This window comes from Maniola jurtina, chromosome 3, assembly GCF_905333055.1.
Source record: "Maniola jurtina chromosome 3, ilManJurt1.1, whole genome shotgun sequence".
Classification (NCBI taxonomy): Eukaryota; Metazoa; Arthropoda; class Insecta; order Lepidoptera; family Nymphalidae; genus Maniola; species Maniola jurtina.
In genome coordinates this window covers 4411773-4432151 of record NC_060031.1, presented here as the reverse complement: position 1 = coordinate 4432151, position 20379 = coordinate 4411773, and the positions used below count along the sequence as shown (strand labels likewise).

The 20379-nt window shown below is 34.6% G+C and overlaps 1 protein-coding gene across 2 annotated transcripts in view; it reads right to left on the bottom strand.

Moving 5' to 3' along the window:
• The window catches only part of LOC123880809 (cerebellar degeneration-related protein 2-like), a 99568-nt gene that overhangs the window by 24519 nt on the left and 54670 nt on the right, over nucleotides 1-20379 (bottom strand). The window contains exon 1 of one of the 2 annotated variants that reach the window (XM_045929134.1): nucleotides 1289-1718. The exons of the other annotated variant lie outside the window; for it this stretch is intronic. Coding sequence (XP_045785090.1) covers nucleotides 1289-1370 — 82 coding nt within the window. The 5' untranslated portion in view covers nucleotides 1371-1718. Of the gene's footprint in view, nucleotides 1-1288; nucleotides 1719-20379 lie in introns of those variants that run through there. 2 annotated transcript variants of the gene reach the window in all.

The window sequence follows — 20379 nt, the reverse complement described above, 5'->3', positions numbered from 1 at the left end:
ATTTTACACAAAGATCGAAAATATTTGCCAATGTGAGCTTTGTTGTAACTGGTTAGAACAAAGTTCAAACAATTGATTTAAAGCTAGGCTATATCAATAGAAAGAATAAATACGATGTATTAGTATTGAATTAGTCTACACAAATCAAGTTCAGTCACGAAAATGAATTAAGTCAATAATTACCCACTTAATAAGGCTATAACGGTCTATCAATTTACGTGACATTGAAAATAATAATGAGATTGCAAATTAATCTATGCAAAGCAATCGATTTACAGTCAGACAGATATAGAAGCGTTATAAAACCGTTCCATCGTTTATAGGGGGAATTAGTATCGATTTTAAAACCCTATAAAGTGTATGAGGACTGAGGGGAGACAGGGTGAACGCACGCAGCGGCATTCAACAAGGATCTGTGGTCCAAGGTTTGCCTGCCAAAACGGGATGCCATCTGTCTGAGTCTACCCTAGCCCTATCGACCAACAACTCGCATAATTTTTCACTGCATTGTGAATTGTGTGACTCACATCCTTTTTATTTATATACTTGAGTTTATTATTTTAACAAAATGATTAAAAAGCTAGAGATAATAATTAGTACAACATGCCTTCACCTCTAGAGAATGAATGAAACACGTTTCGTATGAGCAATTATTGACTTATCAATCAAAGTTTACGTCGCGAATCGCGATTGCCCTCTAACTAGACATTGTAGATATTAGTGCTGAACCCTGACACGATTTAATTTCTGCCGTTAGATAAAATTTTTAATAAACAAAACGATACCAAAGTTTATGTTTTCAACTGCCGAAACCAAAGAAAATAACAAGAATCTAAGTTACTGTGGTCAATTTTAAATGGTCCTTCGAGTTCGACTGACCACATTGTGTTGTAATTTGATATTTACCAAATCTCACTCTTAAATATTTGATCGGACAGCTGATCGAGCATGCGCAATTGTAAGTTTTTTTAAAAGCGTTGTTGCTATTATATAAGTAGGTACCTATTTGTTTTCTATGGAGTCATATTATATCGGAAGGACATGAAACAATGGGTGAAACATTAGCTATGCCTACTTGTAAACAGACGCCATCATTTCCAGTGTCATTTGTATGGAAAATCAATACATCACACATCTGTAGAGACATCACACTAACAAACATTTTGCACATGTGAGCGGGATTTACTAAGTGGCAGAATTTGAACAAAGGTCCATTAAAAATTACAGATGAAGTTTGGCTAGATACCCTTTTTTTTGTCAATTATTGCATTAATCAGTAATGACTAACCATCTAGCATGCAGCGACGTGAATTGCAGTCGTCATCCCCAAAGTCATCCTGGAAGCCTGTCTTTTCCTTTGCCACATCCATGTTTCACTTACACAAACAGCATCACACAGATCACTACTAACGATGCACTCTGTCACAAAATAAAGCCATATCACGGAATTGTTTCGGACACTTAGCGCCGGGAAACGTTATCGTGTTCGAATATAAATAATCGTATTGAGGCGACGACCGTCGAGCACCGGCCGTGCAATGTCAGTATTGACTGGGCGACCAATTATGCGACACAGCGAGAAAAGGAATCAAGTGTCGCAAGACGACTCGGGCAAAATATCGGAACAGGGTGGCGCATGCGTGTGTCTCCAGCGTTTTTGTTCCAGTACGCTTGCGCGGGACTGGGCGCCTGTCGATACGGCCAGGCGTTCTGGCGTCGTCGGGACGCCATGCATCACTGGCCACAATCCGTCATAGATCTTAATTGGTCAATTGATTACAATTTCCAAACATTATCCTTCGCAATCATGACGTCAATTGTTTAAGGTCATTATGCTGGTAGGTGTGAGTCATAAAACCATGTATCTCGTGCATATTAATAGGTGAATTATAACTTATGAGGTTCGATAATTTCAAGGTACCAGATAAATGGGGACGGAAAAATCATTCAGCATTAATTCCATCATTTATAAATAATTTGGGCAATGTTGAAAAGGTTTTATAGATTTTTTAGTTAAACATTATGAAAGAGACTGAACGCCTGCCAAAATAAGCAAAGCAATTTACTATTATATTACTGGTAGGCGCCTGAACAAAGATATATTTTTAAGTGTGTTGTTTACTTGCTATTCTTGAAGTTCAAGGCAAGGAGAATTCTAACCATTATATTATTACTGTGTATTCGTTTTAAGCTAATGGATCAAACGTCTGTTATTGCAGTAGAGTTTAAAACAGTTCTAATTCTGGTGAAAACCCCGCTGTTTCTGTTGACATAAATAAAACTAACGCAAGCAAATATTCTAATAATATAATTATGTGCTTAGTTATTTTATTAGAAGTAGAATAGGTAGGAGTGTCCAAATTCAAAATTTTCCGAAGAGTTAATTTAAACACTAGACATCCTTATGACAATTTTATACATGACATCAACTCAGGTGAGATCGATGATGTCAGATTACACTAAACGAATAACTAAATGTAAAGAAAACCTGCTAAATCAGCATTGCGAACAAACAAGGCATCTAAAACATGTTACCTATCGACAGGTTTAAGTAAAGTTACCATTAAGACGAGAAGTCTGGTCATCACTTGTTACCTAGTGTCTAGGTAGGTAGTTAAAAGAAAGAGTTCTTCAAAAGCATAGGTCGGTACTCTTTTAGAAGCTAGGTTTATTAAGAAGGTAAGTACCTACCTACTTATCAATTTTTCAGAAGGAAAAATGACGCACTTAATATTTTTTTATGTGTCTACTAGGCCATTTCGAACAGTAAAGGTAAATTCAGTTGATGATTCAAAATCACCTGTAAAAGTTTATTTGAACAAAAATCTTTTTACTATTTCTATTTTTTCCAAGTCGTAACTCGTAGATAAACAAAAGCCAACTTAATTGGAAACCACACCCATTCCAATCTTATGTTTTGTGTGAGACACAGATATCAGATAGATTTCTATGGTTAAAGCAAACAACAAATTAGAAACTAGGTAGTTGGTACTTATACGCATTGTAAGCGTTGTGGTTTTATGTAGGTTGGAAAACAACCAATTCCTTCATGGTTACGTTATTGAACCATACAAAATTGTGGTCAACTTATCCAGTTCAAGCTCTAAATCTTTATTATAGTTTATACGTTACATCAATAGATAATGTGGAATCGATAACATAATAATACACTATCATTTATCCGAAACCGATAAATATGAATCGGATAATTATTATCAATTACTATTACACAAGTGATAGCAGTAGACAATAGAGTTCAGATAAAGATACAATTTATTGCAGGGTACGAGAACAAAGCTTCATTCATAGAAAACAATAGTAAGTTTATTTTATTGGCGAAAGCCCCTTATGTAATAAACGGCTATTAAAATAATTAATGAACTACCCTAATGACTTACATCACAAACGAAGCCGACAACAAAGATTTGTTAATGAACATATTATTATCAAATGTAATTTGATAAATGGTTGGATCATAGTTTCAGTTAGCTTTATTGAATGCCTGCCTACACGACACGGTTACCTACTAATTATTTTGTGCTCTACAAATCTATTTACGTAACCACATTCATTTTTAATAGTAAGGGATATTTTTTATTCTCGTCTGGCTTTACATAGATTAGCCAATGTCAGTAGTAAGGGATATTTAACAGGGCTCTCTCCGTCACTCGCTTCATACAATCGTAGTTCCAATTTCATTTGAATATTAAGCAACCAAAGTCCATGAAATTTTGCAGACATATTCTAGAAACTAATATCTGCGTCTGTGGTGTTTTAGATTTTTCTAAAAATATGTAGTTTTAAAATTACAGGGGCTCAAAGATTTGTATGTAAACTTTTAAGACCGCGTAACTTTGAAACCGAATATTTTTACATAGATTTAGTTTCTAGAATATGTCTGCAAAATTTCATGGACTTTGGGTGCTTAATATTCAAATGAAATTGGAACTACGTTTGTATGAAGCGAGTGACGGAGAGACCCCTCTTAAGGCAGGAGTGAGTGTCATTGTATTGCTACGTAGATAAGTGTGATAACGATTGTTTTTAAAACCTTTAAACAAGGGTAATACGGCAATTATCCAATTCATCTTACAAACGCTTACGGGATATTGCAGTCTCACGTATGAAAACTACAATTACATTATAAATTCCACCGGCATATTCAGATCAAACGATAACACTTATTATGGCGGTTTTTGTAACACCATCGTCGCGTGCCAGCCTCCGTGGGATCCGAATACCATTGTTTCAATTTAACAGACCAATTTATTAGCAAACGTTCACTGAAAAGAAAAGTAAGGTGTTGCAATTATATTTATGCCAATTTACACAAGTTGAAGAACATTCTTAATTTGTTGTAAAGTAGGTCTATGGACACGGATTCATCATAAGATTTTGGTTTTTCATTTTTAAATTATTTGCTGTCACAGAATAATTTAAGCTTGTTGAAAGTTAGGTATGAAGTTCTGGCAGAAGACTAGGTATACATAAACGTAAGTACTTAGTGGGTAAGTAGGTATTGCTTCTTCGTTATGTCTCCATAATTTTTCTAGTTCAACTGAAAGTAATCTCAAATATCGCATGTTATAATATCCCATCGTTACGATTACGTTAGTAAGTAGATGTAACGAATATTATAATGTAATAATTGATCTATACAAATTGCAAATCATCCATCCCATTTTAAATCCAAGCGGCGGAAGTCGCGGGCATCAGCTAGTAAATGCCTACTTACCCAAATGTTCCGCTTAGGCTTTAATCAAATATTCTTTGCAGACCAAAAATGAGATTTGTAATAATATAAGAAGTTAATATTATTGGGGCTATAATACTTACTTGGTAGATTGTTATGTTTTGCAAAAATTATACTTAGCTATTTAAAACGAACATCTCTAAAAAATTGTCGTTCCATGGTGTATTAAAGATAAAATACGTAAGAATACCTCTAAAGTATTCACAGAAGTAATCAAACTGATTGTTATGTTCCAAATTATGTAGGTAGCACATTATAACTAATAACTTAATAAGGAAATGATAATGTTCGATAGGTAGTAATATTATGTATATACGAGTATCGTTACCCAATATCTATAAAAAAAAATATGGTAGGATATTAGGGTTTATGATCAGAACCCATTTGCTTTTGCGGTCAAGTACCGTCGCTTCCTACCACCATCTATCTATAAAGGCAGGATATTCTTGCACCCAAACATTTTGTTGTAATGTTGCATAATTTAAGCACATGAGTAGTGATAGTTTAACGTGTTTATAATAAGTTAATTATGTAAAGGAAATACTGTAACAGATTTTGTGATTGATGACGGATGCACTACCCGGAGCATCGAATACCTAATATGCGGTCTCACGGCCTAATCTATGTTGTTTCTTGAAGATTTATTTAAGACTGTTGAACCGGTATGAGCTATTTTTAAGCTATTTTGCCCCCCTATATTTTATTAAACACTGCATTTATGTAAAACATTTATATACTACTTTGTAGAATATTTCCTGTTTTATTAAATTGACAGACAACATTTTGCAATTTATTCATCGTTTATCTTTTATTGCCTAAAATACCAAAAGACTATTACTGAATTTTGGATTTCGTGTCATCTTTGACGTTCACTACATCAAAAGTTACTTGGTCGATTCTCACAAAGAAATATATTTACCAAAGAAAAGGTCCTGAACTAATAAGATGACAGAACCAAATCTTTCGTTTGGCATTTTTTACATTATAAAAGTTCAAACAAAAAAGTCATAATTTCATAAAACTACAGACACATAAAACTGTCATTTAGGTGGGTTATTTATCTTCATTTATAAATAAAACTAAGTATTCATTAAAGAAGAACATATTGGCAATATATACAGAAAAAAAAATCTTAATTTAATTAATATTTTTTTCCAAAAAATAATCTTGAAACACACTACAAAACCGTGCAACGAGCAATAGTAAATTGAACTAGGAAATTAGTACCGGCCGAGGCCTCTCCGAGAACGGACGTAACGCTTGTTTGCTTAGCAATTGTTATCGGATTATTTACGATTTACCTGAAATTGTAGTGCGACTATCACTTCTCAATACTAGGTATTTTTAATACTCGCTATTTTTTCTTAAAGATAGATAAAAACTTTTTGTATGTTTTTAAATTGTGTTTATATGATGCTGTAAGGAATTGCATTCCTAAATCCTGGTGATCCCTCGGGATTTTTAAAGGATCATCCGTTTAGATGTTTTTACGTGGTACAGAAATGCGTTGCATCCCGGGGACGTGCTATTACGGATAGGCTACTTTTGTCCTGGAAAATCAAAAGTTCCCACGGGATTTTTAGAAACCTAAATCCACGCGGGCGAAGCTGCGGGCATCAGCTAGTTAATAAATAAGTATTGCCTCGAGCAAATAGCTGCATTGGTATCTATTGTTCCCTTTCATTGAAAGGGAACAATTTAATTTTCAAAATTTGAAAAGATTGTAAAACGCGATTTCGGTATAGAATAGATTAATGCCTACCAGAGCAGTGGCTTTGATCTATATTTTTAATAATTTCTAAAAATTAAATTTTTAACTGTTTTAATTTTACATGGGTTTCACATTTATTTCAAAAGCTTTTATAAATTTGTAAAACTCAATACTCAAGGTTTCATTATACTGTTTGTGATAAGGAAAACCATGTTTTTTAAATAAACAGAAAGTTGAATTTTGTATAATTAGTTATTGACTAGAATTATAACTTTTCAGAATTAAATATTCTTAAAGGCTTATAGTTTTACAGTTATTACCGGCTGACAATGCTATATGCCAATACCCTTGCTATTTGTCCTAGCCGCTAAATAAAATTTTGATGATTCATCGTCCTTTTATGGCATTAGCGCGGTTTCTTGTATTCCATTATGATTTCTTTTTTTTGTATTTGCATAATAGCATTAGTTTATTGTCTTTTACAGCATTAGTACGGTATTTTGTATTTAGATTTTGGTTGTATACATTGTACACTCTAGCATAACACCTGAAACAATAGGATAATTACTATCATTTGCACGTGGTCATCCCTCGTGGATCTTTATGATGGTTTTATTTTTGAATAAAACAATTCTTTATCCAACTAAGGGAGGACTGAGTTTTCGGCAGCTATGTATAGTACGTGACAGGTCGAGATGGCAATCGAGGTATGAGGCGGGGGACGTTCTGCATACCCGCACGTCACCCGCGCTATCCCGCACCGGATTAGCCCAGGGATTGTGTGGGTGTACGGGGCGTCCCCATCTTGATTGCCATCACAACCTGTCACGTGTTGTGTTGCGTGTTTGTTTGTTTATCGACTCAATTCACTTATTACTGCCAAACTGCAGATTAAATTTTGATAAATGAGATCTCTCTTTGGCTTAGCTTTACCATTCCGTATGTTAGAGGCTATATTGTCATATGTCATAAAATTTTTATGTCATAAAAGAACTTATCATAATCAAAACGAATGTAAGAGATATAACCTACAAAACCCAAAAAGTATATCGAAATTGGTATTACCTACACATGACATGAAAAAGAAATGTATATCAAGAAAAAATAAACTTGAAATAGATGGATCGAGTTCGATATCAAATCATAGCAGTTACTATGAAAATTTCGAATACATGTATATAATGATTTATACATATTCAAATATAAATCAATCATCTGCGGTGAAGTCTTTAAAAGTAGTAGGTGGGTTTTTGTACTTTCAGTTTTGAACTTTATCTTATTTTGTTTTTGTATCCCTAGCTGACTCGCGTAGCAGTGCACTTATTTTTGACTAGCTGATGCCCGCAGCTTCGCCCGCGTGGATTGGTCAGATCCCCTGCAGCATCAGGATTGAGAAGTTGGACTCCAAATTTTTTATGAAACAATGTCGCAAAGTTCTTCTATCGATTAAAAAAGAAATGACGCAAATCGGTTCAGAAATCTCGGAGATATCGGTGTACATAGGTAGAAAAACACAACTCCCTTTTGAAAGTCGGTTAAAAAAGTAGCCTATGTTACTCCCTGGTCAATTCTCTACTTGTCTGTGAAAATCCCGTCAAAATCGGTTCAGCCGTTTCCACGATTAGCCTTTTCAAACAGACAGACAGACAGACAGACAAAAATTTTAAAAACGTGTGATTCAGTTATAGTATCGTTCAAATAACCATATGACCATAATATGCTTTAGTTATTTTGAAATTACAGACTGACCCTCCAATTTTATTTATTAGTATAGATGAATAAATACCTACTCAAGTGTAACATCTGCATTTTTGTACCTGTTAATCCCTTTCATTGTACTGTCCATTGTTTTGCGCTTACGGTAAGTACGATTTAGTACTAACAATAAAATTTGAAAAGATTGTAAAGGACCATAAATAAGAAAAATTGCTCAATGTCTTTATGAGTATTAGTAGCATTGCATTATATTTTTTGATAATATTGCAAATTAAATATTTAAGACTGTTTAAATTTTAGACGGATTTCACATTTATTTTACCAGCCTTTATAAATATATATGTGAAAATTAATATAGTAGGTGTAATTATTTATACTGTGCATGATAAGGGAACCATATTTTCGTAAATATGAATAAGGAAAGTTGAATTTTGTATAATTTCTTGACTCTCTTATACTTACACAAGTATATAAAGATTAGTATTAAGTACTGACTACAATTATAAGTTTTATTCACTCGTACTTAATCTATAAAGACATTACACTGTTTTAAAAAACATCACTGTTTTAAAAAAAAAAACGACAAACTAATACCACATACTTAAAAATATTGAAAAAATAATCCGTTTGAAAATCGTCTAGGATCAAAACGGTTTGTTATAAACTAAACTGAACTCGGTACGTCCGTTCACGGAAACAAACAAAGAACCTCGGGTAAATACCTAAACTTGCCAATCAGGCTCATGCGTTAACGCTCTTAATATTTTCGATATCTACATAACAAAAATTATAGTGATCAAAGCCGAAACACAACTTTTACTGTTTAAGGATTTTTTTCACTCACACTTTATTTTAAAGGGTAAATAAACTATAACCTCATTTTTCAGTTATCACAAACAGTTTTAGCGTGTACTTATATGAAATGAAATGAATTTATTTATTTAGTGTAAGAACTGCTTGTGCCACTTATGAATGTCAAGAATATACCACCGGTTCGGAAAGCAGATTCTACCGAGCAAAGTCGGAAAGAAACTCATAATAATTAACATAAGCTCGAACTACATTCGACAAGTCTTCATTTTTTATCGGCTTATGTGTCGTTGACATCTGTGTTAATTTCTAGTTTATGAACACGTGTATGTGTTTTTAGGAGGGCTCTGTTACAAGGCTTCCGATAAAATACCCTACTTCGGCTTACGCGTTCAAAAATGAGAATCGATGTAATAATATAGGCTTTCAAACGTACTTAGGGACGGATTTAGGTTAGGCTGCACCATAAGCTCCTTTCGATACGGCCCTTCATGTTTGTGTAGTAGTTTTTTTCTCTACTTATAACAATTTGATTCGCATCACGATTACGATACTTTCCCCTTGAAGGTATGACGTAAGGTGTTTCCGCTTTACCTAGAGCCCTTTCAACGGGAAATGATAAGATAGGACCAAAATTCATATTACCTCTTTGATTACTTACTTATTTTTCCAAGTTTGCTCATCTGCTTTGGGATATTTTAAGGAGCATATTTAAGTTTTAATTATAAAAAACTTTGGACAAGCAAGAGGTATCATAACTTATACGACACCTTTTATCGCATTATACCGTCTGTAAATACTTAAATGTGCTTCTTAAAATTATGTCTAAGCAATGGTCACTTGTTCACGTAATTTTGTGATATCACATTCATACGGAAATCAATACGGACGAAAACGCCGGCGAATTTTGTGTATTAGATAATTCTTATAACAAACTTTGATTAGTTTGATTTAAGCATGTATATTTCCTACTGCAAAGTACCAACAAAACAACCGGCAAACCGTTTGAACCATATTGATAACATGACCATAATATTATTTCCGCCTTCCGGACACATGATACCAGCTGTATAATGTTTCTACAGATGCAGTAACATTATATACTTACTACGTAACTTGGTTGGACGTGTCGCATTTCTCTGATTATAGTAGGAGACGTAACAACCGAAACGTAAATATTGACATTCTCAATGAAAAAAAAGTACCTTGAAAGTCATGGTAAGAGTCGATTGAAACTGAAGAACTTGGAAAAATGGCAGAACGTAGGTACCTACTTACGAAACTTGCGGTTTAACGCATTCCATCACGATGCACGATATATTTAATTACTAGAAGATGCCTGCGGCTTCGCCCGCGTGGATTTCGTTTTTTTAAAATCCCGTAGGAACTCTTTGATTTTCCGGGATAAAAAGTAGCCTATGTGCTAATCCAGGATAATATCTACCTCCATTCCAAATTTCAGCCAAATCGATTCAGTAGTTATTGCGTGAAAGAGTGACAAACATACACACACACACACACATACAAACTTTCGCCTTTATAATATTAGTGTGGTACTTACTATCAAGTAAGATACGTCACACAACTTAGTGAGAGAACTTATAAGAGGTAAGATCAAGCGGAAATCCACCTGTAGTTCCTATTTTCTCCAGAATTTCTACCTATTTTTTTTTAAATTTTCTTCGTGCAGCCATTTACCTTACACACACAATAAAATCTATATTCTTTTTCAAGTTTATCATTGTTTTTACGATAGGTAACAATGTAATTAACTATTACCTTTTAAATGATACGTTGTTAATGCCAGATTTGTAACCAATCCTTATCCGTAACTTGTAATTTTGCGTAATGGGCAGTCACATACAGTGTACTTATTTCATGGAAAATAACTAGTACGTGTATTACGTGAGACACGACAACGCCCAATCGATAAAAAATACAATTTTGCTTTTAAGGTTTTATAAAGAGCGCTTTAGCTTTAGAAAATACTCGGGCGCACCAAAAGTAAATGTTATATAAACCTATTTTACTGCTTCAGATAAAGGTAGTTTATACTACAGGTATAACTAGAGGGTGCCCGCGACTTCGTCCACTTGGATTTAGGGTTTGAAAGATCCCGTGGGAACTGTTTGATTTTCCGGGATAAAAAGTTGCCTATGTCAATTACAGGGACGCAAGCTACCTCGGTCCTACCTACAAATCGGTTAAGCGGATGAGTCTTTAGGAATCCCGCGGGAACTCTTTGATTTTCCGAGATAAAAAATAGTCTATGTCCGTTCCCGGGATATATCTAAGCTAACTCTGCACCAAATTTCGTCAGAATCGGTTAAACTGTTGGGCCGTGAAAAGGTAGCAGACAAACAGACAGAGAGACAGACACACTTTCGCATTTATAATATTAAGTATGGATATGGGTAGTAAATAATACGGCAGCTATACAGCTTATAGACTACAGGCCCATGTTTAAAAATGGGTGGGTCATATGAACCACCAGGTGACATATACAGGACGATATAAGAGCATAAAATAATAAGTTTCAGCACTATGCCGTCACTTGTAAGCTGTCCAACAGAGTGCTGGTGAGAATTGAAAAGTGCAGGTAGAGTGAGTACATTTTGGTCATATATTTTTGTACGGCATTTTTACCATCGATAGATCCATGAAAAATAATAAGAAAGCGCGCAGTGCCGTAAAAAAATGGTGCGCCACAAAGTCAGTAAATGTTTTGATTTTCTGACAATTTCCGGGGTAAATTTGGTCATTTAATTCTGTACGGCACTAGTTTCATACTGTTTCAATACAGCCTCTAATCCATTATTCCGCAACGCCGTACAAAAATCATGCGACAAGGGGAAAAAATTGAGGGTAGCAACCCCCTCTCTTTCCATGGTCCGGGGGGTGATTTGAGAAAGTACGGCTTTGGTTCCAAAACATTATCTAGCACTCAAAAGTACTATTAAAAATAATGCCGTAAAAAAATTAGTGTTCATTTGAATGTGTATCAATAATTATCTTAATTTCATGGTATACTTAATTTTTAAAGCTGTAAAATCATTTGACTCTGTACGGCAACTTTTTTTTTAACATGATAGTGTAAAATACTATTGTTATATAGTATTGCCGTTCAAAAGAAACTGTTCTAAAAAAAATTATAGATAAATACAAAAACTGAAATTTTTCAAATTATTGCAAAAGTTTAAATATTCATAGATTAATAAAATATAGCAATTTTCTACGCTTTTCCCTTGTTTTAAATAGTATTAAGATAAATAAATTAGGAAAAAATTATGCCGTACATTTTAATGCAGACCATATCTTTTAGGCTGATGAAAATGACGCTACCATTTTAAGGGTAGTACTTTATGGCCATCTGATACTGTACGGCATTAACATATTTTTGAAGAGAACAATTGATAATATGATAAAATCACTATGCCGTCTAACTGAAGTGAACGGGTGTGTATATAATATCCACATCCCCTACAAACCTTTGGACCAACGAAAATGTACGGCATGTAAAAAAATATTATCTATGCATAAAACACTTTCAAAATAAATTAATTTTATGTTGTTTCAAATCACCCCCCGGACCACGGAAAGAGAGGGGGTTGCTACCCTCAATTTTTTCCCCTTGTCGCATGATTTTTATACGGCGTTGCGGAATAATGGATTAGAGGCTGTATTGAAACAGTATGAAACTAGTGCCGTACAGAATTAAATGACCAAATTTACCCCGGAAATTGTCAGAAAATCAAAACATTTACTGACTTTGTGGCGCACCATTTTTTTACGGCACTGCGCGCTTTCTTATTATTTTTCATGGATCTATCGATGGTAAAAATGCCGTACAAAAATATATGACCAAAATGTACTCACTCTACCTGCACTTTTCAATTCTCACCAGCACTCTGTTGGACAGTTTACAAGTGACGGCATAGTGCTGAAACTTATTATTTTATGCTCTTATATCGTCCTGTATACGTCACCTGGTGGTTCATATGACCCACCCATTTTTAAACATGGGCCTGTAGTCTATTAAAAAATATCAGTGCTTTGAATTTCTTCCGTTCGGACTTTCGAATCGTCCAATGAAAACCTAGATAAGTTTTTGAAAAGAATCGATCACTGCGATAGAATACAAGTATAAATTAAAAATTTATAACACCCCCGACAAGTGAAGGTTACAGTAACTAGAAAAGAGTTGATAACTTACAAACGGCTGAACCGATTTTCTTGGATTAAAGCTAAGAACACTCTCGATCAAGCCAAGGTGGCTTGATCGAGAGGGCGTTGATCAAACAAAAAAAAAAAAACTAAATTTATTCATTTCAAGTTGAAAACTAAGTTCATTAGTTTAGGAGCTACGATGCCACAGACAGATACACAGATACACACGTCAAACTTATAACACCCCTTTTTTTGGATTGGGGGTTAATAAACAGACAAATCATCAAGACTCAAAGGTATTCTTTAGTGAGAGAAAATTAAAGCGTGGGAAGATCTTGACATATCACCTATACTAGGTAAATGTAGTCTATAATTATAATTTATCTACCTTAGGTTTACTTTATAATGAGAACTGATCTATTGCGCAGCTTAACAAACACAAAGGTCAGGTACTTTCATCGCAACAGTAGAGCATGCCCTAAGTGTAGATAAGATAACGTGAACATGATAGTAAGCGAATAGAAAGTTAAGCGGCTATATAGGTTATTGGATCTAGTTCTATGTATTACTGTACTTCATCAAGTTAGGAATGGTAATTGATATTATGATTGGGGTTAATACGCGAGACCAGATTTAGTACCTACCTTTTCGATCAGTACAAAAGTGGGGTTTTGCTCAAGGTATTCTGCGTTTTATTTATAAACGCAGAATAATAAAGAAATTACGACAAGCGCAAGCTTTACATTCACATTTCATTGGCAAACTCCAAATATTCAGTAGATAATAATTGTTCAAAAATTCGTAATGTATAAGTGCGGCTTATTTCGGGTGCACCTTATTTCCAATCAACGTAATTACTTAATCTTACGGCCAATGTTTTGCCACCGTAAAATTTAACCATAGCAGTAATTCGAACAAAATTACACACTATATTGACAGAGTATATAAAGCATTTAGTTAATGTTGCAGAAATGTTCTAAAGTCACATCATTGAGAACATTAGATTTACAACGTCGTTCAGTCGTTCCATCTCCCAACATTACACGGACAAATGAGTTTCATTACAAATGTAAGCAAATTGTATGGACGCGTCGTGAAAGCGGAGCTATCTCGCTGTCAGATGAACACTATATTATTGTAGGGACTGATGCTGCAGATACTCTGTCAAATGTAAAGATTGCCATAAACTGCCACTGGCGAATGCCCAGTCGTTTACGCGGCTTAATGTACTTTACTGGATAATGTGTTGAAGAAAATAGAGAAAGTAAACACTGATGACCTGCACTTGAGTCGAGTTTAGAAGGGTGAATATTTTTCGGTTTTCAAATAAATACTCGCTACCAGTATTATCACCGGCCCAAATTATAAACGCAAAAAGTGTGTTTGTTTGTTGGTTTGTCCTTCAATCATGTCGCAACGAAGCAACGGATCAACGTGATTTTTGGAATGCGTAAAGACTTGGGGAGTAAAATAGGCTACTTTTTATCCCAAAAAAATCAAAGAGTCCCCCACGGGATGAAGTTTCGGGCATTAGCTAGTTGTATATAAAGTATCGCGGATTATATACTGGATGAGTAAATTTTTAATTAGAAACGACTTGCAAAGGCCAGTATTCTGCCTCATTTTTGGCATTCAATATTTTTTTGTACCTTGTAATTCTTTGGAATTTTTTTGTTGTTGTGCGTTAGTGGCTGCGTGCTATGGGAACTTAGAAGTTCTAAGCTCTGATGTTAAAGAAGAGAAGAGAAGTTATGAGATGTTCGTAAGAAAGTGCGTGTTCACAATAGTAAGGGAAAGGAATAATTAATAATTGGGATGGAATAAATTATAAGTTCTCGATTTTGTAACACCTGCCATTACAAGGTGATAAAAAATCTTTAAGGAAAAGTAGCCGCTTACCTAAGTGGTTCTTATAAGATAATTATAATTAAACACTCAATAAGGCTTAGGTACCTACATATAGTGACAAAATTATAGTGAAAGCAACTACGTAATAAGGGCAATAATTATTATATGTATAGCATAAATACATACTAATTATATTGTTTCGTAAAAAGAGACTGAATAAAAAAATCAATATTTTCCTTACATTCGCTATAGGTAAGCAACTAGGTACTAACTTTAACTTTTTTGGTGAATTATTGAAAAAATAATATTTTTTGGCACATATTTTATGGCACATCTCTATAATATACATAGGTACCTCTTAATCTCGATGATCTTGTCTCTTAACAAATGTAAATTAAAAATTTATAACACCCCCGACCAGTGAAGGTTACAGTAACTAGAAAAGAGCTGATAACTTTCAAACGGCTCAACCGATTTTCTTGGAATATAGAACACTTTCGATCAAGCCACCTTTCAAACAGAAAAAACTAAATTAAAATTGGTGTATTAGTTTAGGAGCTACGATGCCACAGACAGATACACAGATACACACGTCAAACTTATAACACCCCTCTTTTTGGGTCGGGGGTTAAAAAAGAAAACATTGTTCAATTTTTTGGGTTATCAGAGTATTGTTTGATAGAAAGTGAGCTTTTTGTCTCTAAAGCTTTTTTTTCTGCTATGAAGATTTGAATAAGTTTAATCGTAATTTAGCGTTAGAGCATGAAGAACATAGATAAAGACGTTCAGTATGTTCTAGAGGTAGAAAGAAGTTTGAATATGGTTTGCAGATGCTACGTCTGCAAGCCATGGTCTCTTCTGAAAATCACGTGCTTAGTTTATAAAAAAAATATTTATTCATACTTTGAACAGTTAAGTATGAATATTGTGCAGATTGTTTCCAGGCGGTTTTTGTAGAGATTCATTTATTATGCAAAGATTGTTATTGAAAACATGATTCAACATTATATCAGAAAACTAGCTGATGCTCTCGAATTTGTCCGCATAGTTTTAAAAAATCCCCTGGGAACTCTATTTTCCGGGAAAAAGTTATTCTTTGCCTGTCTCCAGGATGAAAGCTATCCCTTTGCATTACAATATTAATAGACAGAAAGACCCTCTTTCGCAGTTATTATATTAGTGTGGATTATGCTGATCTTGTGAGACATAATATTCCTTATTTCGTTCGATCCATGCAAATATAACTAACTACTTACATATTATAAATCTGTTACTTTTAAAACTTTTCTTATATAAGAATTTGTTTATGTAAGTAATTTTAATAATTGGACCTATTATAAAATTCAATCAGGAAACGGTACCTAATAAGGCCGCGATAAAAGTAAGAAAAAACTATTTAAAAATAAAGCAATTATCTTCACTGTATACCTCTGAGATTTTGTTCACATCTGGACTGACAAATAATAAACAAAATAAACTATTAGCGCTAAGTGGAATGCAAACTAGCTTACGTCAACTATTTATACAAAAATATTTAATTGTTTTGCCGCCATAAGAAAAAGAGACGCATCTAACCAAAACACAAATCGGTGAAAAAGGAAATGTTTTATTATTTTGTGCCATTTTTACATCTGATTTTTTGATGATAAACACTTCAATAAACACAAACACTAAAAATTAAAAAATAATTTAATTAATTAACGAATATATTATATTAATTAACATTAAGAGAACCCCCTCCTTTTTTTGAAGTCGGTTAAAAATGGACAACATCGTTTATGACATTTATTACACTAATTTATATTTGGTAATCTATAGACCCTCGACTGAACTATGATCATTATTATGGATGAAAAATTAGTTTGATACACTCTATATATTAATTGATCAGTCAAAATGTTGTTTATATCCTAGATGTAAAGAAAAACAGCTGAACTGGATTGCTATCGGAATTATGTAAATTAACCTAACACCTCAGAATACATAATAGCTAGGCTAACACTTGAAACAATATAAAGCACATCGCATACCACCTACAATGTTGAGGCGCCATGCAAAAGGCTCAAGAGCCTCATGATTCGAACGAAATGGTATTTTCATTATCAACCGAAAATCCTAATAACTTTCAGCAAAACAAGTCGGTGGTATTGGACGCATCAAAGAGGGGCGTGGGACCTAGTTGTGACGACGCATATTAATCGAATGCAATTATTAATCAACGTTGACCTAAGTCGGTAACTGGATGGGTAACAGACTTTGAAGGCCCGAATTTGGCTTTTTCATTTCCTTCGTGCCTGGGAAGGACGTTGAGTCGATGGTCTCGGTTATTATCATTACCTACTGTTAATAACTGTAAAAACCTAGAAGTCGAAATCTCGTTCTCTTAGGTGAGTTGGATGGGGAAGGATTTCCGGAGGAACCCACCGTGGTGGGTTTCCTCAAACCTTGGTGGGTTTTCTTGAAAACTCCTATCAATATTTGATTAATGGAAAGGTGTCGAGACTCAACAATGGGGAATGTGACGCATTGGACGCAACAAAGAAATACGGATCGGCAGAGATCGGCGCACTGGATGCGGCCTCTTGTAGTATTGCCGTTCTTGCGCTTCCTGCGGCTCTTGCGGTAGTATGCGATCAACTTTTATCAACAATCAAGCTTGGCTACCGGATGTATTGTGATAGTCTGGAGAAGGCAAGCCAACTTGATGTAATTTAAATTGGTAGGTAAGTAATCGTTTTTTCATGTAATTCTTCATACGTTTATTACTTCGATGGACGTTAAGTAATAATGAAATGTGGCATCCTGAATGAATGTTCACATACATACCTAATTATAAAAGTTACATAATACAGATATGTGTATGTAATAATTATAAATGATTGATCAATGATCAATGAAACATTATACTTTGATAATTGAATAAAATCATCACTTGTCAATTGCAATTACTTGTAGATATTGATGGCATAATGTAAATCGAATCTCTGAAAAGAGTAACCGCCGAGTTTCTTACTGGTTCTTCTCGGGAGGAAAGGTATTCCGAACCAGTGGTAGATGTATTTGACGATTCTAAAGTACGTCTAAAAGTTTATTTAAATAGAAATATTTCTCTCCTATTCTATTTTCTTTCAGATGGCAAGCGCAATCTCAACGCAAATAATGTAACCTCTGACTCGAAATGCGATTTGGCAACGCTGCGGGTAATTTTCCCGAGGATAATAGCAATAAATAAAAGGTTCTCTATGTATTTCTTGTCTTTGTTTATTTAGGTACTTAGGTATCTCTTTACTGTATACTTACTAGCTTATGCCAGACAAACATTGCAATGCGACTCACGCGCCACTTAGGTATTGTATGTGGGGACCAGTGGGGACTTGTCAAAAAACCTTCACGCAAGTGCCGACACCAAGCTTCAACTCAATCGGCCTAACGATTCGCGAACGTATATTACATATTGCACATGGTAGGTACTCATGGTATTTGTGTTCGTAACGAACGAAAACACAAAAATTTATATATTATATTATCTATATAGGTACATAATCGTCCACGAAGTATTTTGTTATTAGCTTAAAGTCGGGCAAAAGTTCATAAAATTTATTCGAAACGTCCAATTTAAATCACTGCTATCATCAATTTTACGCTTGTTCCGAGAATGGTAAGGAAATTACAAGGGGCTCCAAACTCGGCGGGCACTTGCCGGGAACGATCACGACCACACTGAATTCTCGACGTCCATTTGATAAAGGATTTGTTACGCTTGAGGGAAAGTTTCAAGAATTTTACCTATTAGTTTAGTCCTATACAGTGGTGGCTTAGGCCGGCGTCTTAGGCGATCGCTGACGGCCTCGCGCCTTCAGGGGCCTCGCATAAACGTTTTACTAGTTATAAAAAGTTGTAGTCCTTACAAAATAATTCAATGAGGTTAAAAGCTGAGAAATTCGTCTGTTTTGTTTATTTACCTATGTATTTTTGTCATTATTTGAGCTCATTCAACTTAACGTTTTTTTGACTGGGAAATGAAAAGGGAAGGGAAATGAATATATCGTCGACGCCCACGTTTGGTCTAGCGCCGCAACTGGTCCTATAAGCTTTATTGTATTTTTACCCGACTACGGCAAAGCCGAAAGGAAGGGTTATGATTTTAGCAGTCTATGTATGTATGTATGTAAATATGTATGTATGTTTGTATCCAGATTTTGTGTGTTCCACCGTAGCGCCTAAACTACTGGGCCGATTTTGATGAATGAGGTGTCAATCGATTCTTTGTAATGGCCCGGGTGACATAGGCTATACTTTATACGAAAAAAATCGGCCTGACGGAAGTTACATCAAAAAAAGTGAGGGTCTCAAATTTTTTTTTATTGCTATTGTGTCGAGTGGGATGTCCAACGAAAGAGAAAAAAAATTTGAGTTCATAAATATAAATTTAGTTAATATTAAAATATACCAAGCGACAGAAACCCCATTTTACTATAATTAAATTCGTTTCGATTAGACATAACCGATCGCGATGGCGCCACTAGCTGCTTACAACGCATAGCTCACAGAATTTCTCATATAGTACGTAGTTGAATATAGTTCTTGCACCCTATTAATTGATTATTCTTTTTATTATTTAAATATATAGTATATAGTTATCATTAAAATATACCAAGCGACAGAAATCCCATTTTATTATAATTTTATTATTTCTCATACAGCAGCGCCACCTATTGGCTATTTACGAGACCTCAGTTAATCGTCGCATCATAGACTTATTAAAACGGAAAAGTTTCAAATAAAAAAAAGTTGAAAAAACTATAACCCGACTACGGAAAAAATAAGACAACTTGAACCCGACTTGGTACAAGTAAAATAAACTAAAAAGAAAGAAACAAGATTGTGCTTAGTGCTATCATCGTCTTGATTGAGATTCAACACAAAGGCCGGGGTCGTGCGTTGTCGACAGCAAAAAGAAAATATTCTAATTTGGTAGACAAATAAAATCACTGGGAATTCCGTCAATCAAGGATAAGAAATACGCTGTCGACAACGCACGACCACGGCCTTTGTGTTGAATCTCAATCAAGACGATGATAGCACTAAGCACAATCTTGTTTCTTTCTTTTTAGTTTATTTTACTTGTACCAAGTCGGGTTCAAGTTGTCTTATTTTTTCCGTAGTCGGGTTATAGTTTTTTCAACTTTTTTTTGTCTATCTACCTTTCCACGCGCTCTCTGCAGAACTGAGGCCATGCACCATTGTGTGATTCAATGTTGGAAATAATGGTGATGGTTAAAAGGAGTAGGTAATAAAGTGCGGAGGGGAATTTAAATAGGCTTAGAGGATTTAATTAGGTTTATTTTTTATGAGCATTCTAGATGATACCGGT